The sequence below is a fragment of the Chanodichthys erythropterus genome, chromosome 2 (assembly GCF_024489055.1).
Source record: "Chanodichthys erythropterus isolate Z2021 chromosome 2, ASM2448905v1, whole genome shotgun sequence".
Taxonomy (NCBI): Eukaryota; Metazoa; Chordata; class Actinopteri; order Cypriniformes; family Xenocyprididae; genus Chanodichthys; species Chanodichthys erythropterus.
In genome coordinates this window covers 10,087,906-10,114,369 of record NC_090222.1, presented here as the reverse complement: position 1 = coordinate 10,114,369, position 26,464 = coordinate 10,087,906, and the positions used below count along the sequence as shown (strand labels likewise).

At 36.7% G+C, this 26,464-nt stretch overlaps 1 protein-coding gene across 2 annotated transcripts in view; it reads left to right on the top strand.

The window, feature by feature from the left end:
• Nucleotides 1-26,464, top strand: part of taf2 (TAF2 RNA polymerase II, TATA box binding protein (TBP)-associated factor) — an 81,084-nt gene that overhangs the window by 26,186 nt on the left and 28,434 nt on the right. For both annotated transcript variants that reach the window (XM_067400817.1, XM_067400809.1), the window contains exons 8-17: nt 6,421-6,534; nt 16,050-16,149; nt 16,276-16,361; nt 16,478-16,613; nt 16,801-16,955; nt 18,243-18,357; nt 18,509-18,618; nt 18,793-18,858; nt 19,601-19,853; nt 22,559-22,699. In XM_067400817.1, the coding sequence (XP_067256918.1) occupies nt 6,421-6,534; nt 16,050-16,149; nt 16,276-16,361; nt 16,478-16,613; nt 16,801-16,955; nt 18,243-18,357; nt 18,509-18,618; nt 18,793-18,858; nt 19,601-19,853; nt 22,559-22,699 (1,276 nt within the window). The remainder of the gene's footprint in view (nt 1-6,420; nt 6,535-16,049; nt 16,150-16,275; nt 16,362-16,477; nt 16,614-16,800; nt 16,956-18,242; nt 18,358-18,508; nt 18,619-18,792; nt 18,859-19,600; nt 19,854-22,558; nt 22,700-26,464) is intronic.

Sequence of the window (26,464 nt, the reverse complement as noted above, 5' to 3'; positions counted from 1 at the left end):
GAAGTGAAAAGAAGATCATAAGTTGCGCAATATGTCGGGAGACAGAGTGGGCAGACATGATTTTGACCACTTCATTAAGTTTTTTATTGTATAAAGCCTTTCTTTAAAGTGAATTTCGTTTTGTATTAATTGTATCTTAATTTTAATCAATGTTTCATCTACCAAATTCATGGATTTAATAAATAAGAAGTAAATATAGCAGGCAGGCAATATAATCAGGACACGGCCGGAGGCGCCGGCGCGTGAACTGATCGTCTCTTAAATGAACCGAAACTCAGCGTATAAGCTACTTGCCTCACAGACCTGAGAAATATATAGAAAGCTTGAAATGTGTACTTTTAAACAGAACAATTCAAAACGAAAGAAAACAGACTGCTCTCTGCTTATGTAATCTGTATGAAATGTGCATTTCTCTCTGGCGTGTTCACTACTGCATCGTCAACTTCATCTTTGCAGCCGACACAGAAAACACTTGTTTATTAATAAACAATTGAAATGTGTCCTGGCAATATTTGACACATTCATAATCATTAGGCTACTTTTGCCGGTTCTTTGTGACATTTTTCATGAACGCGTCACAATCGCTCATAGTTAATATTGTTCTTTGGTGTTCAGTTTATACCGGTTTTTCAAATGTTATTTAATAAAAATAAATTTTTTCCCTCAAAATCTCACTTTTATTTTCTCTCATCCAACCCCCCTGTGGCTGTGTTTGCATTAATACTGACCTTTCACAAGGCGCCGCATCTCACTGTGCACGCTTGCCACTTCATTACTGTCAGCAAGTAGCTTCATACTTTTCAGTTTAGGATGCAGGAACATTGCAAGTCTGTGTAAACGATGAATGTCGAACTTGTCCTGGAGAATACTGAGGCATTTCTCCTTCAGTGAGGAAATGATCATGCTATGAAGAAGCTCGCAAGTGGCGTCTGATGCGCTCATACCAAACAATGGTTAGATGGAGGGTCGGGGTTTTCGATGCCTCTAAAAAGTTCCACATTTGCGGCTATCGAAAACGAAAACTTTAAGGCAGGTTTTGCATGCAGCAAAGCCTTTCACAATATTGCTTTCTTCATCTGAGATGACTCCAAATTTCTCCCACACACTGGACTTGAGTTTTGATGAAGTATTGTCGACAACTTTACAATCTCCTCTAGCTATTTTTTTTTTCAACTCCTCAGGATCCATCTCGACGACTCATGCAGCAGTTCGCGCGGTTGTGATTTTTTAAAAGTGGAAAGTGGCCTAGAGATTCCTGGGAAGGCGCGGGCTCAAATAAACAAAACAAAATATATATATTTTACCAACTTGAAATACAGGCATAGTTTTGTAGAAGTGTTCCTAAAAATATGCATTTATTTTTACGTTTGCACGCGACCGTGTTTAGACTCGTGTTTCCCCCGTGTCCGAACCGACCCGCACCCGTATCCGACACAGTTAGATATTTTTCACCCGTTTCAGCCAAATTTGCGGGTCACCCGTCGGGTACCCGAACCCGTGCAGGACTCTGATATGAATAGAGCAGTTAAGTCCAAATTTTCTAAAGAAAGACGATCGCTTTATATGATACGGAAGCCCTGAACCGCATGGGAAAAAAAAAAAAAAAAAAACTTGGTAGGGAGGAAAAAAAAAATCGGAAAGTTATCTCGTTATTTCAACATAATAAGTCGTTATAACGACATAATATCTTGTTATTTCAAGATATTAAGTCGTTATAACGACATAAGTCGTTATTTCAACATAATAACTCTTCATTATCTATCAAGTGTGATAAAGGACGTGCATTTGACAACATCCCCAGTGGCGTAACGCTAAAGTATTGGACCGCCAGTCTAGCTTTTACTGCGATCGCCGCGGTTTCGAATCCGCCTTTTGCCGAGTTTGTTCTTCTCTAGTTTCACATCACATATCAAAAAAGGCATTTATTTTCAATAGAAATTAAAACAATGTTATAAAAGTGCAAATAACCTGCCTAACGAGTGTTTAATAACATTAAAAGTAGGTATTGGGCAGGGTTAGCAGCATGTTCGATATTACCCACTAGAGGGCAGAATAACACAGGGAATCAATTAAAGAACGCAATAGTAATGTTGAACTACTGTTACAATTTGGTGCTCCAAAATCCCAGAGGTTTATCATGGGAATTTGCGTTCATCCCAGGCTAACCTTTATTGAGGTTAAATTTATTAGACCATAGTAAATAAAACAATTTACAGTGCAAATGTCAGGGGTGTCAAACTTACAGCCCGGTGTCCAATCTGATTTGAACTATGATAAAACAGAGATGCACTAGTCCAGGGGCCAAAAATGTTTTTAAGCAGGTTTTTTTTTTATTATTATTCTGGGCTTGCAAACAAACTGCTTTGTAATATTTTCCCAAAATTTCATCTGTGTATTTACGAAGTATGTAAGCAGGACTTTAACACGCTGAATACGGACACAAAGAGAACAGACCCGCCAGCAGAGGAACTACTGTACCATGCACAAGCTCACTGTTCGCGAAAAATAGGGAGAATAATATAAATATTACAGTGGGATTGATATGAATATATCTCCAAAGGCAGCTGTTTTAAGAAAAGTTTTGATGGCTTTTCCCCTTATCTCCATATAAAGTAGTAATATTCATTCAGTCCGTCTGCTGATTTTGTTTTATGTAGCATAATTTCACAAAGCTAAAGTCAGACCAGACCTAGTTTTTGCTGTTAATCATGAAATTATTCAGTAATTTAAATTAAAAACAACTGCTCATGTGCATAACATCTTTGACTATGATAAAAAATGCCTCTTATATCCAAATGCCAGTGTTTGCCTCTAAAATCAAATATATGTTTGTTTGTTTAAGGCCATTTGGCCTGTGAAAAAATAAACAACAAATAAATTTGCTTTAAAAAAAATCTGCAACCAGTATCAGAATCTGGCCATGATAAATCAAAATAGTAAATAATCATAAAAATCGAATAGTCTTTTCACTGTAAAAAACAAAACAAAAAACAATGCAGTTTTCTTGCAAATTAATTTGTTGATGTTTAATATTAATGCAACTATCTGCGACTAAGGTTATTATAAGAAGGTAATTCGGCCCACATATGGTTAATTTCTTTCCAGTCCGTCCCTCAAACTAAAATGAGTTTGACACCCCTACTGTAGATGCTATTTACAGTAAGTGAAAATACCCATACATCCTATTTATACTAAATGACAATAGCAGCATTTTCACAATATGCTATTTATACTAGGTGAAATAGCGATATATTCTATTGACACCATGTAAAAGCAGCCTATCAGTTCTTTGCAAGAAGTGTAAATAGTATTTAGATGCTGTTGGCTAGTATTGGCAGATAATAATATCAGAGTGATTATATTTATTAAAATTATTAAATGGATGCTGCATTATTGGGAGAATAAAACCCCTCCACTTTCCACCAACCCCATACTCAATGAACACTTTTAATATTATTAAACACTTGTTCACATTTTATTTCCACTTTTTGAACATTATTTTCATTTTATTGAAAATGTATATGATGAGAAAATAGGAGTGAGCTCTATTATTGGGTGAGCTCGGCAAAATGCTGATTCGACCCCACAGCGATCGCTGTAAAAGCCAAATCTGAAACCCTACATGTTATTGTTACGCCACTGAATACATCAAATTACAACTGTCCCTTTTTAAACTTGAGTGGCCCAACCAGACATTGGACCTATACTGTAAAGAGTGTTTGTCAACAAGGGACGCTATTTGCACTTACTGTAAATAGACACTCCGTGTCCTATTATTTCAATATATTAGCACCTATTTTTATATCTTTAGAAAATATTACACAACAGTTTGTTTGCAAGCCCAGAATAATAATTAAAAAAAAAACCCGCTTAAAAACATTTTTGGCCCCTGGACTAGTGCATCTCTGTTTTATCATAGTTCAAATCCGATTGGACACCGGGCTGTAAGTTTGACACCCCTGACATTTGCACTGTAAATTGTTTTATTTACTATGGTCTAATAAATTTAACCTCAATAAAGGTTAGCCTGGGATGAACGCAAATTCCCATGATAAACCTCTGGGATTTTGGAGCACCAAATTGTAACAGTAGTTCAACATTACTATTGCGTTCTTTAATTGATTCCCTGTGTTATTCTGCCCTCTAGTGGGTAATATCGAACATGCTGCTAACCCTGCCCAATAAATACTTTTAATGTTAATAAACACTCGTTAGGCAGGTTATTTGCACTTTTATAACATTGTTTTAATTTCTTTTGACAAAAAAAAAAGCCTTTTTTGATATGTGATGTGAAACTAGAGAAGACCGAACTCGCCAAAAGGCGGATTCGAAACCGCGGCGATCGCAGTAAAAGCTAGACTGGCGGTCCAATACTTTAGCGTATTCCTAGAGCGGGCTGCCAGGCCAAACTGAGCAATCTGGGGAGAAAGGCCTTAGTCAGCAAGGCCTGACAGAGCTCCAGTGTTTCTCTGTGGAGAAAGGAGAACCTTCCAGAAGAACAACCAGACGGAAGCCACTCCTTTGTAAAAGGCACATGACAGCCCATCTGGAGTTTGCCAAAGACTCTCAGACCATGAGATCAACAAAGATTGAACTCTTTGGCTTGAACAGCAAGCGTCATGTCTGGAGGAAACCAGGCACCGCTTATCACCTGGCCAATACCATCCATACAGTGAAGCATGGTGGTGGCAGCATCATGCTTTGGGGATGTTTTTCAGCAGCAGGAACTGGGAGACTAGTCAGGATTGAGGGAAAGATGGATGCAGCAATGTACAGAGACATCCTTGATGAAAACCTACTCCAGAGCGCTCTGGAACTCAGATTGGGGCGAAGGTTCATCTTCCAACAGGACAATGACCCTAAGCACACAGCCAAGATAACAAAGGAGTGGCAACGGGACAACTCTGTGAATGTCCTTGAGGGGTCCAGCCAGAGCCCAGACTTGAACCCGATTGAACATCTCTGGAGAGATCTGAAAATGACGATGCTCCCCATCCAACCTGATGGAGCTTGAGAGGTCCCGCAAAGAAGAATGTGAGAAACTAGCCAAGAATAGGTGTGCCAAGCTTGTAGCTTGTAGTAAGGCTGTAACATAAAATGTGGGAAAAGTGAAGCGCTGTGAATACTTCTCGGATGCACTGTATATAGTACACTGCGTGCATAATTATTATGCAAGTTGATTTTCTGATCATATTTTTTTTCCAGGCACATTTTTACCAATTTCATACCACATCAATCATAACTACTATTAATTTTGTATTTAATCATTTATAAGTGATATATAATTGTTCATGAAAGCTGGAAATTAAAAATGCCTTATATTCAGGTGTGCATAATTGTTAAGCAGGTTTTCTTTTACAGGCAAAATGAGATTTTACTCGGACTGAAAAGTAAAAAATTCTAAAATGCTCATGAGAAGGATGCAATACTAGAAGTTAAGGCATGACCAATGGACCGCAAAAAGCTCATTGGGTCAGCAGGGTCAGAGGAAAAACAGGTGGAGAAGAAAAGACATGTTAACTGCAAAATAATTTAGAATTAAAGTGAATAAGTGTGAAACCATCAGGAACCATTTAGACTCCAACGCCACCATTTTTCAGAACTGCAACCTACCTCCAAAAGTGCAAGGTGTCTGGATCTCAGAGGCTTAAATCTCTGTTTTGGCTCACTTTGCCTGTAAAACCTGCCTAATAATTATGCACACTTGAACATATAGCGTTTTTCATTTCCAGCCTTCATGAACAATTATATATCACTTATAAATTATTAAATACAAAATTAATAGTAGTTATTAGGATTGATGTGGTTTGTTAAAATGTGCCTGGAAAAAAACAATATGATCAGAAAATCAACTTGCATAATTATGCACACAGTGTATATACGCTGTGCATATATAGTATTATAATGAAAGGATTTGCAAACGTGCAGAACTCAAGCTAAACAAAAACTATTTGTTTTGTCAACACTATTCGGAGCGGCGTTGAGTGGATATTTAATCTGAATTTAATTTAATCATATATGTTCAACAGATATGTCTGTGATTGGCTACAAAGCTCAAGGCTGCAAAAACACATTGTAAATGGAAATCTTTGACGCTCTTCACACTCACAGGAGCACTTTAAAGAGTTGTAAAGTAGCTGGCTATCAGCGGGTACCTGTACTGCAAAACGGCAGGTATCATCACGTTAAATGATCATATAAATCTATTAAGGGACAGATTAATGGACAGATTAATTTTGGTGGCCACCAAAATATTTTAAATGCAGGAAAATCCTGCATTAGATGTGTACTTTTGAAGGTTTTTTTTTTTTTTTTTTTTTTTTTTTTTTTGTGTATGTTAATTTCAAAGGCTTTGTTAACCGAAGCTACAATGTGATTTGATGTTCTGTTTGATTTTGTGTCTGTGTTTGCTCTTCTCAGTACCAACCTCCTGCACAGTGGTATGATCATAGATCAGACTCCTATAAGTAGGCGCTTTCTGGCTCAAGCTCTGGCCCAGCAGTTTTTTGGTTGCTTCATCTCTAGGATGTCCTGGTAAGTAGATAGGAATGGTGAAACGTAGTAGTTCAATGTTTGCTGCCACCCACAAAACTGCATATTGCAGCATTTTTGTTATACGTATAAAAGGCTTTATACAACAGTTTGTTCTGGTTCTCAAATCTGACTGGCTGAGAGGTCTTTCCAGCCATGCAATATTCTACCAGTATCGCCACTGGAACCATTTGACCGTTTGAATTACTCCGCCGTCAGCATTCTCACAGCAAGTGTCATGGTAGATGAGCAAACCCACCATATTTTTATAGATTCTATTGTTATTTTGTAACCGAATGTAGTTTTTTTAGGTGAGAATATAGTTGTTTAGACCTCAGATATATGCAATTTATATGTACACATAGCGTCTGTTTGAAAATTTGTTTAGACGCTTTCAGAGATGAGAGCTCCAGGCCATCAGCGACCGTTCAGTGCTCGTACCCACAGAGAACGGCTTCATCTCGGCTAGTCCTTCAGGAATTTGCCGCTGGCTCTTATGTAGATAGTGTTTAAACATGAGGTATAATTTGTTTTGGGTATATCAAATGGGCAATCTTTGGTCTTTTTAAGCTATTACTTGTTCCAGAGCTAATAGATTTGCCTTAAGGGCTATATTAAATTTCATAACTTTATATTTACATTGAAATTAAATCCTGTACTAACTAGAGCGCTGGTGAATACCGCTGGTTGTAAGTTTGACTGAACTGTTTGCTGAATAGCGCTGGTTGTAAGTTTCACTGAACTGTTTGCTTGTTTATTTCCTATTTTACTTCTAATACAGTTTTAATGGCTAGGGATGTCCCGATCACGTTTTTTTGCCCTCAAGTCCGAGTCATTTGATTTTGAGTATCTGCCGATACAGAGTCCCGATCCGATACTTCTATAATAGCCTACATAAAAAAGAATAAAGAAGAGCGAAAAAACAGATCCAGGAACAGTGCTTTTCAAGTTTTTCAGGTATCTAACAGTAATCATAAATTGTAATCAAATATAAAATATCACTGCATATTCTTTACTGTATAAAATAAATAAAGATTAATCATTATTGAAGTTACAAAAACTATTCAGTCAAGAGCAGTGAGTGATTTCTTTGTTATTGTTTGATTTAACATTAAAAACAGGCAGCAGGAATAGTTGTTTTCCCTTTAAGACATGCACGATCTAGTTCATATACTCTTACTCATGCGGCATGTGTATGCGCTGTCTATGCGCTTTCTCGACTAATAGACGTTCACTTAAGACATAACCGACTATGTTTGCTAGGATACTCGCTAGGACGGGCATGTTGACATAATTTTTGTATGAATGTGGCCGCCGAAGCGCAAGACTTGAAAGAGAATTCAGTATTTGCGCGCTGACTGGAATAAGTACAACAACAAATCTTCTCACAGCGCGTGCAAGTTTTCTTTCGCGTCTTGTTTTTGAAGGTTTAAATCAGCAAGGCTTAAATGAGTTAGTTTAAACACAGACAGCAACGTGTGCTGTTCAGGTCTCACCTGCGCTCGCGCGCTATCAACACCCGGGTGATGATGGCGTATGACTGGACATTACAGCAGACGGCACTCGCAGTTAACAGTTTACAAAGAGTGACTGTTTTGTCCACGCTTTCTGATTATCGTTGTTGTAACGCTTTGTGCATCAATCGACTGAAACATACATTATCTGAACTCTGTCTATTTTCCACGTTGCTATTTTAAACAAACCATTAACCAATAGATGCATCGTCATTCGAGATGGACCGCGGTGCAAGTGCGTACCGAACCGTAAGTGGAGAACCGTACGGTTCGATTTTTTTTACCGAGAACCGTTGCACCCCTAATACATATATATCCGAGTCCTGATCGGGAGGTAACGTCCGATTCCGATCGAGTCTGAAACCACGTGATCGGGCCCGATTTCCGATCACGTGATCGGATCTGGACATCCCTAATAATGGCTATTGTTAATTTAAATATTGTTCAATAAATAATATTTTATATAATTAACATGCTGTATTTTTTGGCATTGAGAGAGTCTGTTGGTGATTTCGACTTCAGTGAAAGTTACATTAATACGCCATGAGATGGCGGCAAAGACTGTATTTATGAGTGAGTCAGTCAGTAGCAAAGACTTTTACATTGAAATGGACTGTTGAAACAAGGATGTTGTTTTTACTTTAAACATCTTATGAAATGCAACTGACAAATGCATTGACTAGTGCTGTCATGGGAATGTCTTAAAGGACAAAGATATTGTTTTCTTCAGCGGACATTCAAACTTATATTGTGATTATAAATATAACATTGACCTGAAGAATATCAGGTGATCTCTCTCTCTTATAGTACTCTACATATTACATTGAGTTTCAATGAAACGATTCAACTTTCGTTCATATGAAGGTAAAATGATGCCTAAAAGATTTGCATATGCAGGGTAAGATTTGTGAAAGTGTATATAAGATTGCAAGCATAAATTAAATTTGCATGCACGAGAGAAGCTTTGTAAAAATGTAAATCACCTTTAAAGTGTAAGAAAAAAAGATTTACAGCATTTTTTTTTTTTTTTTTTTTTTTTGGTAAGTGTAATCAATGTATTGTGAAACTACAGCTTCATGCTAATGCAAAATAAATATAATCTGTATTCTTCTGACTTACATTTTTCCATGCTTCCACTTTTGGCACGTTTTCCCCCCCAAAATATGGCCAAAAGAAAGCTGAACAGGGATTTCAAAGCGAAAACAAAATCACAAAACGGATTGACTGCATGTAAAAATAAATAAAGAAAAATAATAAATACTGTAAATGTATAAATGACTTGTGAAAGTACATAGGGCATAAAAGTTCCTAAAATGGGTCCAAATTCTTAATGCTAATCAAATGAGGCTTTAGCTGACTCTCGATTTAACTGATTGGTTCAATAAACACTCCAGACGCCGGAACACATCTTTATCGTCATTTGGCTCAGCATCATTCTCATTGCCAGAATAGTACTTTTAATGCATACATGCATGTTAAAATAAATAAATAACCATGGTTGCTTAATAAACCATGTTCATACTGAATTTCAAGCAGGTGTGTAAAGAAAATTTCTGTGTATTCAGTGCATGTATCCTGCTCATCATCGTCGTCGTCCTCAGCAGGCCATGATATTCATTTTTAATATTGATGCTGCTGAAAGTAGGCCTAGTATCTGCACTGCATGCATAATTTCACCTGTCTACTGATCAGGAGTGATTCCATAATTATTATCTTATTAAAATGAGTTATAATATTTTTTTGTCCTTTTTAACAAATATTTTTTGTCCTTCCCTATATATATTTACATCAACTAGCTAAACTAGCTAGTCAACTGTTAACATCAGCTGGCTAAAATGTATTCCCTGGTTGCTGGATTTTAATTCAGACATAATTAGCTGCTTTGCATATTTACAGTCAAACCTGGACACAGAGAAAGCATTTTGTTATTCATACTTGCTTGACCAGTAACATGAAAGTTATCAGAATCAATATTGACAGTGCGACCAGGATGATATGTAAGGAATAATTGACAGTGGGCCATGGAATTCTTAGAAAATAACGCACACCCGAGGTGCTAATGAGCCTCATATTTGATTGGCTATGTGAAGAAGGACCTGCCTTCCTCCTCACGCTTGCAAAACTTAATAAGAGAATCGTGTTAAAGATGTAAGCACAGGTAAAATAAAGATGGAACTATACAAATGGTGCTAATTCGTGCTAATTCATTTAGACATATAGGGCCCTATAATACACCCGGCGCAATGCGACGCAAGGCGCAGCGCAAGTGTGTTTGCTAGTTTGCGTCCGGCGCCGTTCGCGTTTTCCCGTTCAGCACCACGTCCTTAATTTAGTAAATGCATTTGCGCCAGTTAGTGCGCCCATGGGCGTGCTGGTCTAAAAAAGAGGTGTGTTCAGGCGCATTGCTATTTTAAGGAGCTGACAATAGACAGCGCCATAGACCAACTCAAACCTGGGGCCCTATCTTGCACCCAGCGCAATTGACTTTGTACACCGACGCATGTGTCATTCCTATTTTCCACCCTCGCAAAGCGCGCTTTTCCCTCCACAGAAGCACGTCGCTAAACTAGTGAATGAACTTGCGCTCCCTGGGCGGTTCAGCGCAAAAAAGGAGGCTTGTTCCGGCGCAAACAATCCCTGGTGCTATTTTGCTGTTCCATTAAACACTTGCGCCACTGACCAGAAAAAACCTAGTCTAAAGTCAGTGGCGCGTTGTTCATTATGCTATTTTAAGGGCGTATGCTTGACCATAATGTAGGCTATAGCGTGCACAACGCGCATACACTTTGCTCATGTAATCTACACAGATGCAAGTTATTTTTGCAAATCATAAATTGTTACACTAAAAAAATATTAACACATGAGATGACGGAAATCATTGTGGTGTGCCACGAAGATGTGAAAAAACCTGTTTAACCGACGCTATTTTGGGTGGGTTTCTGCCATCCCCATACAACACAACTTCTCTGTCTTTCACTGCTCTTACAAGAACATCAGTCTCCTCGGCTGTGAACCGCTCCTGGCGTGCGCCTGGTAAATACGCCATAATAATAGCAATCCATAATGGAACTTGCGCACCTGCTTTTAAAGGGAATGTTGGATGACGCTCTGATTTGTTTTTTTCACGTTACGCCCAAACCACACCTATGAGTAATGAAGCTACTTCAGACCAACCCATTTTAGACTTGCGCCGGGCGCAAGAGCCATTTATCCCGCCGGGAAAATTGCAACAGCGCCGAGACCCGCCCACAAAGTTACTTGCGCTTCGCGCTTTGACACTTGCGTTTCAGATCGTTAAAATAGGTGTTTTAACCCTTACTGTTTATTTATTTTTTTACACAAAGGTTGGTTCACGTGCCTATTAGGCTATCAGTCTTTTTTGCAGTTTCTGACTTCATTTCACTTGCAAATCACTGTTCACAGGCCTGCAATTCTTTTTCACCGTATTTTGGTGAAAAAAAAAAAAAAAAACGTGCTAAAAGTGTAAGTGTGAAAAAATGGAAGTCAGAAGAACAGATCATATTTATTTTACGTTAGCATGAAGCTGCAGTTTCACAATACATTAATTTCACTTACAAAATGCTGCAAATCTTTTTTTTTTTTTTACACTTGAAAGGCAATTTACAAAGCTTCTCTTAAGCATGCAAATTTCATTTACGCTTGAAAATGCTTATGTGCACTTGGACAAATCTTACCCTGTGTATGCAAATCTTTTACGCATCATTTTACCTTAATACTCAACGTTCTTTTATTACTAGTTCTAAAGTGACATTTTAGAATTAGTAATGGAGGTTGGGCTTAACTGTTAAACTGTTAACTTGAGATTTGAATATGTGGTGGAAGGAAGTAGATTCTCACAAAAAAGGGTTTTGTGTAGACACTCCATTGTTGTTCTTATTTATTTACACTTGTGCCATTGAACTGTTGTATGAACGTAATATCTCACTCGTAGCCATGCAATATGGCTGTATATCAGCACACTGTGATTGCATGAAGCCTCATGCCTATGTCCCAATCACAGCCGTGCTAATATGCAGCCATATTGCACGGCTACTCATGTGATACTGCTCATATATACTTTTCAAACATGAATGGTTGAAAAAACTTGAAAGAAAAACAATATTTATTGAACCAGTAATGCCTGGCTACATGATGGAATGTTTTTGTTTCAGTAAGAATTTGATTCTGCCAAGCCTAGGATATTGTGTAGGTTTATTACTTTATATCTTTGTAATTTTTTTTTTTTAATGCTAATGACAATAGGATTTGATTTGTATTAGGTTTTTCCTTGCATAGTTTTAGTGAACCCACCATGCCATTTTGTCACTCAGAAAAAAAAATAAACAAGATAAAGCCGATATCTTTCTCCCTTTAAAGGGGACCTATTATGCTCCTTTTCACAAGATGTACTATGTAAGATGTAATAAGATCCCCAGACTGTGTCTGAAGTTTCAGCTCAAAAAAACCCACAGATCATTTATTATAGCTTGTCAAGTTTGCACCTATTTGGGTGTGAGCAAAAGCATGCCAGCCCATTTCTGTGTCCCTTTCAATGCAAATGAGCAGTTTATGCTGAAACTGGAACATAACACACTAACTGAAGTTTAAAAAAAAAGGGAAATCACAATCAAGGACCCCTTTAAAACCGCACCACACATAGATCTCATATAGGTAGACGCCCGGCCGCTGGGCGCTGAGATTTGCGGCCGCCATCTTAGACCGGTCGTACTCCTAAGCTGCGACCCAATTCGCCTACTTTATACTACGCCCTAAAAGCATTTACTTTTTTTGTAAAGAAAAGTACATAATTTTGAGTGTGTAGCAGAAGGGTAGACAAGCTTTGGGACATACTACCTCGTCATAACTGCGTCTTTAACGGTTATTTACACAACCTGTAACTGTTTAAACTACCCTGTCAATCATCTTGTCACAGTTAAAATCCTCCACATTGAATTAAATTTATTTTCCTACCGTTTCGGAGAGAAATGTAGTCGCACGTTGATCTGCCAGTCATGGGTCTTTCATGCAGAGAACTCTCCTCATCTTTGCATAATGATGCATTTAAAAGTTAATGACCAAACGGATCGTTATAAAAGTTCACAATGCTATTGCAGATGAAATATAATGTGGATAACATTTATCAGGTTATATATTGATTATTCAAGCCCCTTTATCTTAACCGCTCTGCTTAACCGTCGGACCTCAAGTGTTTTCCACATAACTTATAGTCAGAAAGACGTTCGAAAGCACTTGTTAGAATGCGTTCAATGCATGAAACTTACTTTTAGCGTAACGTTAAGTTAAGTGCCTATTAGGCTACCAACAATCCAATCTCATTTTTCGACCGGACATAATAACTGTTATTTGTGTTTGTGCAAATGATATCATGGCAAAGCGCAAATCGAGTTACCCCTCCCACTTCTGCTAGTATTACTGAGATATCTTATTTTACTGCAACTATCTGTTTCTGCTTCTTTATCATATTTATAGTGTGTGATTTATAAATTACCTCCTACATCACATATTTTGATTTTTGACGTCTGGTCACTTTATATCTTATATCAGAATATTATATAACTGTTAAGCCTACTATGAATATTAAAATACACTGAACAATGTGTCCTGTATCGTAGCTACATGAATGACCGTTGCAGCAAAAAAAAAAAAAAAAAAACCGCGTCAAAATCAGTTAGGTATTCAGTGAGATATGATTAATTAAATGCGCTGACAGCTCATTGCACCTGACAAACAAGTTACACTGAGTGGAGCTGGCGACCGGTCCAAGATGGCGGCTCCACGGCTCGTCCGTGCAAGTACGTCACTTGCAGCTGCGCGCGCATAGTGGTTGCAGAAAAATAGCGGTAGCAATTGGAGAAAAATGTGCAAAATCCACAGAGTAAGAGAAAAATGTTTTGTTGTGCCTCTGGATGTTGGAATCGGAATGCAAAAAATACAGTCTTCATTTTTAAAGAAAACCATCGTTGAAAACATCCTTTGAAGCTAAACGGTTTACGGCTCCTATTAAAGCAGGAATTTGATGTAAACAGTAAGTCTACAGAATATTCACATATGCAGTTCAGAGGACATACATAGCAGTTACAGCATTGAAATAATATTTAAACCTACAACATTTCACATAGATAACTTTTAAACAGTCTATATAATTTTAATTTCACAATTCTGACTTTTTTCTTGCATTTGCGTGTTTATTACTCCAAGTTCGGACTTTATTACTCGCAATTGTGAGTTTATTTCACAATTCTGAGGGGAAAAAAGTCAGAATTGCGGGATAAATTGCAATTCAGAAAAGACAACGAGTATATCTCACAATTGTTTTTCTTTGTAAGAAATGTGAGATATAAACTCAGATTTGCGAGAAATAAAAGTCAGAATTGTGAGATATAAACTCGAAATTAACTTTTTATTCTTTTAATTCGTGAAAAAAAAAAAAAAAAAAAAAAGTTGCACGCGTCAAGAGACTTATACGCTTTTAGCTTCTCCTGAGTATAGGCTATACACTTGAGGTGTCAATCAGGTAAATATATATCTCTGGCCACTGGATACTTGGCCATTTCATTTCGTCATTTAACCACTGACAAGGTGCTATGGCAAACGGATCCGTAAGCTGTATCCCACTCGGTAATGTTAATTTTTTTTTAAATAACAGTGCTTATCGCTGGGTGAAGCTGCTGTGATATGCCGACAACATTTTAAAAAAATAACAAATCAAAATATTCTATAATGTTTCTAAATCTTAACTACTTTGAACCGCTTCGTCGTAACTCTCTAGTCGTACTGGTTATCACTCCCGGGTTTTCTGCAACCATGATGGGTGCGCATCCCGAATGTTTACAGACAGTAAATAGGCCTATAGGCAGTAGCGTTCGATAGGGCGTCTACCTATATGATACACATTATAATTTTTTCTTATATATTGTTTTCATTTTGGTGGCTTAAAGGGACAGCATTCTGTCTATCTTTTACTCAGCCCCAAGGTGTCTAAACCTTTCTTTCTTCTGCTGAGATATTTTAAAGAATATGGGTAACCAAATAGTTGATGGGGCCCCATTGTATGGAAAAAATACTATGGAAGTCAACAGTGAGAGAATTTTATTTTGAGTGAGATGCAAAGGTCACAAATGTCATTTTAATTCCATATAAAGCCACTACTCACCGGACCACTGGGGGATAACAAATCTTCTTGCCAAAAGCAGTTTTATTTTACATTTGGTGCTTGTTGAATGTTCATTTTGGTCCCTGGCTTTATATTCAAACTACAGGATCTATGAACATTAACATTGTCCTTGAGCAAAACATTTCAGACTATGCTTGTTTAAAAATGTGTTAGCTCTTTGATATAGAAACCTTTTTTAGCCTGATTTCACTTTTCCTTTTCACCGCTCTAGTTTTGGACTACTTGTTTATCTTTCTTTGTTTTATTGTCAAGCTTGGTAGATTCCTCTCTGTTTTTCTGTCCTGCGTCATAAAGACAATTTCTCCCCTCATGCTGGCTCTCTAACTGAAGTACTCTTCGTGTGTGTGAGTGCTTGAGAGAGTGCGAGGTCCATTTGGTCAGATGTTGTAGTTCTTTGTCCAAAGCTTTGATTACTTCTTACAATAAACCCTTGTGTGCTAAGTGTCTGAAATGTGAATCAGATGTGAAGGTTTCTATAGCAGAATTTATTTATTTATTTAATGTTTTGAACTTGTATGAGTCCCAGCTGGAGAACTGAAGTTGCTTTGAAATGGAGAACTGTCATCTGCCTACAATTAATGATGTTTCTTAATGCCATTTAACCCTGTAATTGAACACAGTGGGTTTACAGTGAGCAGTCTCTAGCATTACCAATGAAATCCATTCAAACACACTTGCTCATGTCTTTGCATTACCATATCATGAGCTCAGATTTTAAAAACAAAATATGGTTCCTGTGTAAACTAAAATTGTTCTGTAGGATGATGTCATAACAATTTAAAAAGAAAGTTGTTTATTTTGAATTGCAGGTCTGATGAGTGGGTTTTGAAGGGAATTTCAGGGTACATTTATGGCCTCTACCTGAAGAAAACATTTGGAGTCAATGAGTATCGTCACTGGATTAAGGAGGTATAAAGTAAAGTGGTCGACAAAGAAGAGATAATGCTTTTCAAATCGGCCAAGTGGATATTTTTATATGCCCAAATGTCAACTTTTTAAATGCTGAACTGTTTGTCTGTTACTCTTTACCTACAGGAACTGGACAAGATTGTGGATTATGAGCTAAAAATGGGTGGCGTCCTGCTGCATCCCACCTTTTCTGGAGGAAAAGAAAAAGACAAGTTATAACCTCACCTTTATCATTGTTTATAAATTATACACACTCATTCAAACATTCAAACAAAAGATGTTCTTTCACACAGAGTGAGAAAGATATTATGTATTTTTTTCCTTTCAGTCCAACACCCCACCTGCACTTTTCCATCAGACACCCCCACACATTGTCCTGGGAATATTACAAGATGTTCCAATGCAAAGCCCACCTGGTCATGAGGCTCATCGAAAACCGAATTAGCATGGAATTCATGTTGCAGGTAAAGGAAATATCATTTAAGAAAGGAAGTGGTATATTTCATGGTGATTACATCCTGAATAGGTTCCTCTCAAATTCTTAGACCACCCACACACATTGATTTGCAGCTAGTTCTCTATATAACATTTTCATTGTCCTTGTGGTTTATTATAAACTGGGCATTCAAAGGCATTCAAATCTCTCTTCAGGTGTTTAACAAGCTCTTGAGTCTGGCCAGCACAGCCTCATCTCAGAAATATCAGTCTCACATGTGGAGCCAGATGCTGGTATCCACCTCTGGATTCCTCAAATCCATTTCCAACGTGTCAGGGAAGGACATCGGACCCCTCATCAAGCAATGGGTGTATCCTTCAAATGCGCAGCCTTTATGTGGAGTGAAGTTATATTTCTTGATTATTTTTTTTTTTACTGTACACTGTGTTGTTGCACGTTCTACAGACTCATGCTGTCAGAGCAATTCACAATCAGTAAATATTGCAGATTTATGCCAAGCCATTGGTGATTGCTAATTACTGTTGATGAATTATGACATTGTTTACCTTATAGTTTTATAGTATATCACCTGCGAACTTGTCACCTTCCGGAGAAATTTGTCGTTGTAATAAGTGCAGCTATTTTGTACACAGGGGTTGACAGTGTAAACTGATACATTTCTGCTGATCCATAAGTGCCACCTACTTGCAGAGCGTGAATTTTCATTTTCATTCATTGTTTCTGCATTGTTTTCACAGTCATTTTAAGGGTTAGGTGTTACCATAGACATTGCCCTACCCCGCTCATATGACATTCATTTTATCTGTGCAGGTCTTATTAAAAATGTTCAAGTTGCAGTCTGTATCTTTTTTTTGGCTAAATTATCCAAAATATCCTTACCTCAGCCCAGTTCACAACGGTAAGCTTGTAATAATGTTCTAATTTGAGTAGTAGTGGTAGGTTTTAGTGGTAGATCTGTTGGCAGATCATTTATAGCCTTTTCTCACAGCAGCTGGAATAATTAAACTTATCATTTTGATGGTGGATTGTATGGTATGACAAATTATTGTTAAAGATTAGACTGTACAGAAATTGAAATCTACAGGTAATTCTAATACACATTAAATACACGTAGTCATGCACTGCTTATGTTAACATTAACAATTTGAGAAAAAAGTATAACAATAATAATAATTTGTGCCATTTTATGTGATATGAGCTAAGAGATCGTTAGTTCTAATCATCTAGTCAACAAAAGTGGCAGATTTATTACTTGTTCAGATGACATTTTCAGGTGAAAATTCTTATTTTAGCCACACATTCTCCTCAAAACGTTAGATTCATCCGCGCTAAGGAGCCGTGCAGATGCACAACCCACGTAAAGATAATTCCAAAAATCAAAGATGGCGACAAAGAGGCAAAACTTACGGACTGCAGGTTTAAATTTAATTTTAAAAACCCTGCAGATGCTGTGGCTCATAGTTTTATTTGCTCTTGTTGTGATGCTCTGCGCACATCTCAGTAGATAAAATATAATTTTCCACACCCACAAACAGCATGTCTGGTGATCTTCCCTGACAGTTGCTGTTTAAAAATGTTGAGCTCAAACATATTGTAGTTCTTTAATATGTTATTACTACTGACTTATCAACTTCAGAGACCAGAGTGGGGTGGTAAAATTTTTTGGAAGTTTTGCCTTCAACAGGAAAAGAAATGTTTTGGAACTAGAGATCCGTCAGGACTACACTTCGTCTGGCACACAGAAATATGTGGTGAGTGTTGGCAGAGAGAAAACAACAAGGAAAATTGTGTGAGATATTATATAAATGGTTAAAAGGATGTTTCATACAGGTAGTGAAAGCACCAGAATGGTCTCCAAAGTGGTCCAACAATGATCATGTGAATGCTTTTGATATTCATCAGGGCCCTATTAAGGTGACAGTGCAGGAATTGGATGGGTCATTTAACCACACATTGCAGATAGAGGAGAACAGTCTCAAACATGACATTCCCTGCCACTCCAAAAGCAGAAGGTAGGACTTGCTTCCAGAACTAAGATAATGCCTGAATCTAATCATAGTATATGCTTATATATAATAGCAGGTTATTAGTGTTGCATTTAAAATTCCTGCCCAGCACTTGGAAATAAGATTTAGGTCATTGTCTTAATTTTTTTAATATTTCCTCTTACATTCTCTCTCTGCCAGGAACAAGAAGAAGAAAATCCCTCTGATGAATGGAGAAGAAGTTGACATGGACTTGTCAGCCATGGAGTAAGCTGTTTTTATGCCTAATGCCTCCATCCCATGCAGATCAGTGAATGTTCCAACTTTTAAGTGGTCAACACTTAGGAACTGCAAGTACATTTTAGTTAGATTAATGCCTTGGGACAAATTTGTCTAAATACTAAATGTCTTGGCAGAGTATTCCTGTTCAACATGCACACACAAAATTTCTTACACAAACGAGGCAAATAGTATTTCTCATTGGTTCATTTGTTATCTTTCCTTTTATTTTTATTTCTCACTCATTTTTGCTTCAGATTTTTCTGACCATTTGTACACCTTTTTTTGTGGATTCAGCAATAACAGCACTTATATATTCTTGCTTCAAAGCACAAAAAATTGTGATTTAGTAATTCATCCATCTGACACATTGATTGTCTGTGCCAAATAATATGGAGATGTGTGAGAGAGATTTGTAATGACTAGTGTGTTGTCTCTCAGATCAACCAATCTCAACAGCACAGGGTAAGGATGAGGAGAGAAGGTTACAACCACTGTACACAGCACTGTGAGCTCAGGCACTGGTTAAATGGGGGGTTCTACCTTTTTATCCTTCTTTCGTTCTAGCCTCCATTTTTCAAATGATATCCTTTGTCAGAGTTTAGAATCCATGTTGTTTCCAGGCTATAGGAAGGTCATTGAGATCCTTTATAGTCCAATTCAAAGAGAGCTTGATTAATTTCAGCATAATAACTGCAACAAACTATTTTCTTTTGTTTTGACATTACAGCGCTGACTCTCCTCTGCTGTGGATCCGAATTGATCCGGACATGTCCATCCTTCGGAAGGTAGAGTTTGAACAGGCCGATTTCATGTGGCAGTACCAACTGAAGTTTGAGAGGGATGTAGTGGCCCAGGAGGAGGCTATTTCAGCGTTGGAAAAATTTCCCACTCCTGCGTCACGACGTGCTCTTACGGATATCTTAGAACAAGACCAGTGCTTTTATAAAGTTCGCATGCAGGCCTGCTTCTGTCTGGCTAAGGTAAGCAACACAACCACTTACAGCTGTGATGATGATAAACAATGTTTCTTTTCCACCAAATGAGCATTTAAGAATGATTTCAGAAGGATCATGTGACATGTTAATGGCTGCTGAAAATTCAGCTTTGCTGACAGGAATACATTTTCAAAATATATTAAAATAGTATATTTTTGATCTTATAAATGAAGCCTTGAGCATAAAAGACTTTCAAAAACATGAAACAATTTCACCAACCCCAAACTTTTGAATATTAGTTTGTTCCTCAACACTGAGAATTGATAAACACCTGTTTCTTCAGTCGTCCATGATTTCACTTTCCTTTAAATTTTCTTGATGTGCAGTCTGTTTTCTCCCAAGTACAGGTCATTTCACTGCTAAACACAGATTACAACTGGCAAGTTAGGTAACACTTTCATTGAAGCCTGTATTTACAATGCCTTCTAAACAACCTTATAATGTGTTGTGTTGTATTATGTTATAAATAATCATAACAACATGTACAATACATTATAATACTTACCTATATGTGGTTATAACTTTTAAGAGTACAATGCATTATAATACCAGATGAAGCCTGTGTTTATAATGCATTATAAGGTTTTCTTAATGCATTATAATACACACATAATGCCTTATAAACAACCTTATAATGTGTTGTCATCTCATAAATAATTGAAACAACTGTAACAATACTTACTCATTTGAGGTTATTACTATTGAGAGCATAATGACAATGAACATAATTACCCAATTAAGTTATAATGGATTACATATCCTATAGTTTCATATATTTTACTTAAGTCTCATTGACATTGTTTTCTTTTAAATCTGCACAGTATCATACTACATCTTATGTAGGGCTGCACGATATATCATTTTAGCATCACAGGATGTGCGATGTCAAGTATAGGGATCGTGAATCCGTACGAGCAGGAACCATGATTCAAAACGCATGTGACTCTCGAATTAATTGCTAAATTTGACCATCATATAATTAAAGTTTATCATTTGAACGTGTTTTAGGTCTTGTCAGTTTAAATATTCAAGCTATTTTAAACCTTTTGAGAGCATAAAGACGCGAAAGAGAACTCAATTCTGAACGTGCGGCTGTGTTCTGTGCATGCACATATACACAGATGCTCATGAACACCAAATGCCATTCTCTTCCATGTCTGTTTGTGCCTGAACGGACACATATATGGAAAAAAATGCACGTCAAACATTGAGTTCCCTCATAAACACAGTTGCTTATGGCTTAGGTGAACTAAAAAATTGAGAAAGAAAACCGGATGTGTAACATCCATTTGGATTTGTGCATTCAGTCTTAATGTGACAGCAGCCTATATTCCTGCTGTTTCTGTGTCATGAATGTTAATCAAACAACCAAAGACAAAGATAAAACAAAGACAGAAGTGCACAAAAATATGTTCTTTTACAGTCTGGTTAACCACATTCATGTAAGTTATATTTTCTAATGTAATGTATAAGGTGGCCAAGAACATGTGAGGGGTGGTTCCTGGCACTTTCAGTGTGTTACTTTGTGCATATTTTCAGTGTTTTCTATGAGGCTAATGTTAATTTCAGTGTGACCTACTTTAAAGGGATAGTTTACCCAAAAATTAAAATTGTCATTTATTCTCCCTCAAGTTGTTTCAAACATGTATGAGTTTCTTTCTTCTGCTAAACACAAAACAAGATATTTTAAAGAATGTTGGTAATCAAACAACCATAGTAGGAAAAAATACTATGGAAGTCAAGAGCTAACATTAACTGTCTGGTTATCAGCATTCTTTAAAATATCTTCTTTTGTGTTCAACAGAAGAAAGAAACTCATACAGGTTTGGAATAACTTGAGGGTGAATAAATGACAGAATTTAATTTTTGTGTAGACTATCCCTTTAAGCTTGCTGGAAACTCTTTTACATTTAAAACAATACAATACTGTTTTGTTGATTTTACATATGGAACACATTTTATTTTTTAAGTATTGCAATAAAAATGTTAAAAGCAAATAAAAAAATAAATGTTCAAAGCAAATGTCTGATAAACACTTTGTGATATCTTATGGCTGTTTAAAAGAAGACTTAATTTTTGTTACTTAAAGCAGACAAAGACCACTTATAAATATTATGACCACATTAAACCTTTTAAATGTTGATGATTAGACTTAAAGACTTTGTTTTATAAGGTATTATGCGTGTATTATAATGCATTATGAATACCCTTATGATGCATTGTAAATGCAGGCTTCATCTGGTGTTATAATGCTCTTAAAAGTTATAACCTCAAATAAGTAAGTGTTATAATGTATTGTACCTGTTATGATTATTTATAAGATGATGCAACATTGTTTAAGGTTGTTTCTAAGGCATTATGCATGTATTATAATACATTATAAATACAGGCTTAATAGAAAGTGTTACCACATTTTTTGCAAGTGCTACAATTTTGTTTATAGCTTGTTTATAGCTATAATTTGACCATAAATGGAATAGCCTTTTTAAACTTCTAAACATAAATGTGGCAATTAACCGGTTACATTATCGTTAAGGTAAGTTAATCAGTTAATATCTCTTATTGAGCACAATATTGTTTTATTGTTGTGTAGTTGAGTTCCCATGCTGTTTGAAATGATAGATTTCAAACAGTACTCATAATGTTTGAAATGTCTTCTGTTTGAAAGTAACTGTGTTGACCTTTGTTAGATTGCTAATTCCATGATGAGCACCTGGACTGGCCCCCCAGCCATGAAGTCTCTCTTTACACGCATGTTCTGCTGCAAAAGCTGCCCAAATATCGTCAAGACCAACAACTTCATTAATTTTCAGAGCTACTTCCTGCAAAAGGTAATGCCCGATTCTTATCCTTAACCAAAAGTATCATGGACAACAGTTGGTCCTTGCGAACATGTCAGGGATGAAATATCACTGATGAAGATGAGGAAGGTCTTCCACAGGAAAGATGCTAGAGGGTGTTACTTTAGTTGCTGATAAACAAAAGTTTTTCTGACTTAGCAATTAGTGTTTACTTATTTTGCGCTAGATAATTATTGAAAACTCATTCCCTGCTATATCATTTACTTGGGCTGGGTTGAAAATATTGATTTCTCGATTTTACATGAACTTGAACATCAGAAGAATGTAACCGTGCAATCAACCATGGAAAGACAGCTTGCAAATAATGTCACGTAACATTTACCTCAGTAGTTAGGTAATAATAGCCAAAAAAATTAAATATAGAGAGGAGCATTTTGCTAAAAATATTCACTAGGGCTGAAACTAATGATTATTTTGGTAATCAAATATTGGGTTGATTATTTTGATGATTATTTTTTGAAGCAAGCAAAGACGTAAGCCCTTTTAAAATGACTTAAAATACATATATAATAACAATGAGGCAATAATATTTGGTTTAAATAAAGTATCAAAAGCAAGTAATCATATGGTTTTATAGAACAACACTGTTAAAATGCATAATGTGATGTACTATAAACAATAATCAACTTATCTACATTATGTATTATAACAAATGCCTGCAAGGGCGCCAGTGGCCTGGTGTGTTATACTTTACAGCATATCAAATCTCTTTAATATTGGCCAAATAACATTTAATTCAATTGTTTACGTATTCTTTAATATTTGGCCACTTCTTTACAATAGAAATGCTGCAGCCACTGTAATTTCTTGAACAAGAACATGTGGACATCAAAACATTCAAACTCAGAGTGAGGGTTTAAACATTTATTTTGAAATCGTGATGAACAGTTTGCATATTTTGAAACATTGATCTAATCTCCTGTGTTGGCGTAGGTTTATGAAAGATTTACTTTACAAATCTGATAAAATAGCATTCCTACATAGCATTCCCAGATGCGCGTTATATCAACCCAAACTCACAGCATATGCAGAGATGGAGTTTGAGATGCGCTCCACGCATGTAAATGACAACAGTTCATGTGGAGCAGCATTTACTGTGAACGAAGACGCTCTGAGATGCATGTAACCTACATGCATGTAAATAATTAAAGCGCATATTAAACCCACAGAAGGGCATATATTTGTTTAATTGAATCACAGCCTTTATAAATTCACAATAACACTATGCTATTATATTGTTTTTAAATGTTTTAATACATTGTGCAGCCATAGAAACGGGTTAAATCTAAGAATAATGAAGTTAATTCTAGTCCATGGAATTTCTGGTATTTTGCATTTACTTAAAGCAGAACTAAGTAACTTTTTTTACCTTCATAAATAGTTTTCTAAGTCCTTACAATGGTTAATTGACTCGTGGTGTGTTTGAGGCGAGCACTAACCCCCTCTGGCACGTCTACGCCAGATAACAGCACTTGCAAATTGAGCTTCGCCGACCTGACACAATCTCGCCTCATGTTCATGTTCACGTTCACGTGAGAGTAACAAAATGCTTTACGGTAATTCAAAAACAATGTATATATTATGACTTTATAAGACGATTTTGAAAATTACCCACCTCCATTGAGATTTCTTGTACTGTATTTGCAAAACTACTGCGCTGGTGAGCGTTGTAGTCCTTGTAGTCCAGAGCTGCGCTTGGAGTATTTACGACAGTGTGATTCACTGAAGGAACCTGTAGGGGTAGCTTCGCAAATCTTACGGAGTTCCGCTTTAACTTTAACATGGGTAAATTGCAATTGAGGATTTTTTTTTTTTTTTATTGAGTACTCGAATTTAATCGAGGAACCGTGACAACCCTAATATGGACCATGTTACATATTCATTAGTTTTTCTCAACCTGTTCTTCAGTTTAAAGAATTTTCTAGTCTAATATTAGTCATTCATTTAAGTGATTAGTCAACCAATTGCACATTTATATTAATTTAATTACTTAAAAATATATTGAGGAGAATACTAAACTATAATAAGAGTTTAAAATATAGGCGTAATATAGCCTATTCCACACTCAAGGCACGCGTATAATGTAAGGATTATGAATGTGTCGAGGGGAAAAAACGGCAAGGAGACATTTTAATTATTTATTAATAAACTAGTGTTTTCTAAGTCAGTGTCAGCTGCAAAAATGTTGATAATGCTGCATCTCTATCTCACAATATAGTGAACGTGCCTATAGAGAGAAATTCACTTTTTATATGGATTACATAAGCAGAGAGTATTTCTTTTCGATTTGAATTAGTTTGTTTAAAAGTAGACACTTTAAGTTTTCTATAGATATATTTCTCATGTCTGTGAGGCAATTATATGATGACTCGCTCCAGTTCAGCGAGACAGAGACTACAGAAAGCGCATCCTGTTTGTTTTGTTTATTTTACGAAGTCACAATGTTTTCTTATTATTGTTAGTTAAACAAAAGTAGATCCTTTACGGTTTAAAATGATCTGTATGACCAAAAAATTTAGTATTTTAAGATGTCTCTGCTGTTATTAGAAAAATGCAAGTGATCACGCTGGCACCTCCATGTCTTGCTTGATAGGCGAACGTTTGGATTTCCTGTCCGACATACTGTAATTACCGCAAGGACCCGCCGTTAAAGTGTAACATCTGTGCCGGTTAGTTCATCCAAAAATGAAATTTCTGTCATTAAGTACTCACCCTCATGTCGTTCCAAACCCACAAGACCTTTGTGTGAACCACTGTAGTCATGTTGACTATTTTAAAAATGTCTTTACTACTCTGTACTTGAATGTGGTAATTTTGTTGTTTTCTATGGGAGATAAAAAACCTCTCAGATTTCATCAAAAATATCTTAATTTGTGTTCCGAAGATGAACGAATGTCTTGCAGGTTTGGAACTAGGGCTGCACGATATATCGCATGAGATTGTCACGCGCATTTCATCAATAAAGCCGGTTCCCTGATTACCGCTAAATCGCCATCACCTGCTTTCAAATGCAGCGGCATTTAATAGACAGAGCCGTAGATCACTGATAAGCCACGCAATATCGCGTTCATATCGCAGATGAATCGCCTTCGATAATGAACGTGATATTGCGTGGCTTTTCAGTGAACTATGGCTCTGTCTATTAAATGCCGCTCCATTTGAAAGCAGGTGATGGAGATTTAACGTAATCAGGGAACCGGCTTTACTGATGAAATGCGCGTGACAATCTCATGCGATATATCGTGCAGCCCTATTTAGAACAACATGAGGGTGAGTAATTAATGACAGAAGTTTCATTTTTGAGTGAACTAACCCTTTAAGGATCTTTCCCTGTGTGACTTCATCACAATTTTTTATTCTGCGACTGACCGACTAAAAAAAATTTTGGTCGACTAAGCCTTGATGGATGTGACACACCTAGGGGGCAGCCCTAGCTGTGTCACATCTGTGCCGTGGCATCAATCACCTTTTTTCATTTTAACTTTACTGATGTATACAACCTGTGTGTACACTACCCTATATGTATGGTGACCCCTTATCCTATTGTCTCTTGCCATTTGGTACTTATTTTTTGTCATTGTTACATTTTTTTTTTTTTTTGCAGTTGTATGGTTTACTCTTTATTGTTGTATTGCGCCGCAGTGCTGGTGAAACAATATTTCCCTCAGCTGTATATTGTCTATTGCTAGTAGGGATGTCCCGATCAAGTTTTTTTGCCCCCGAGTCCGAGTCATT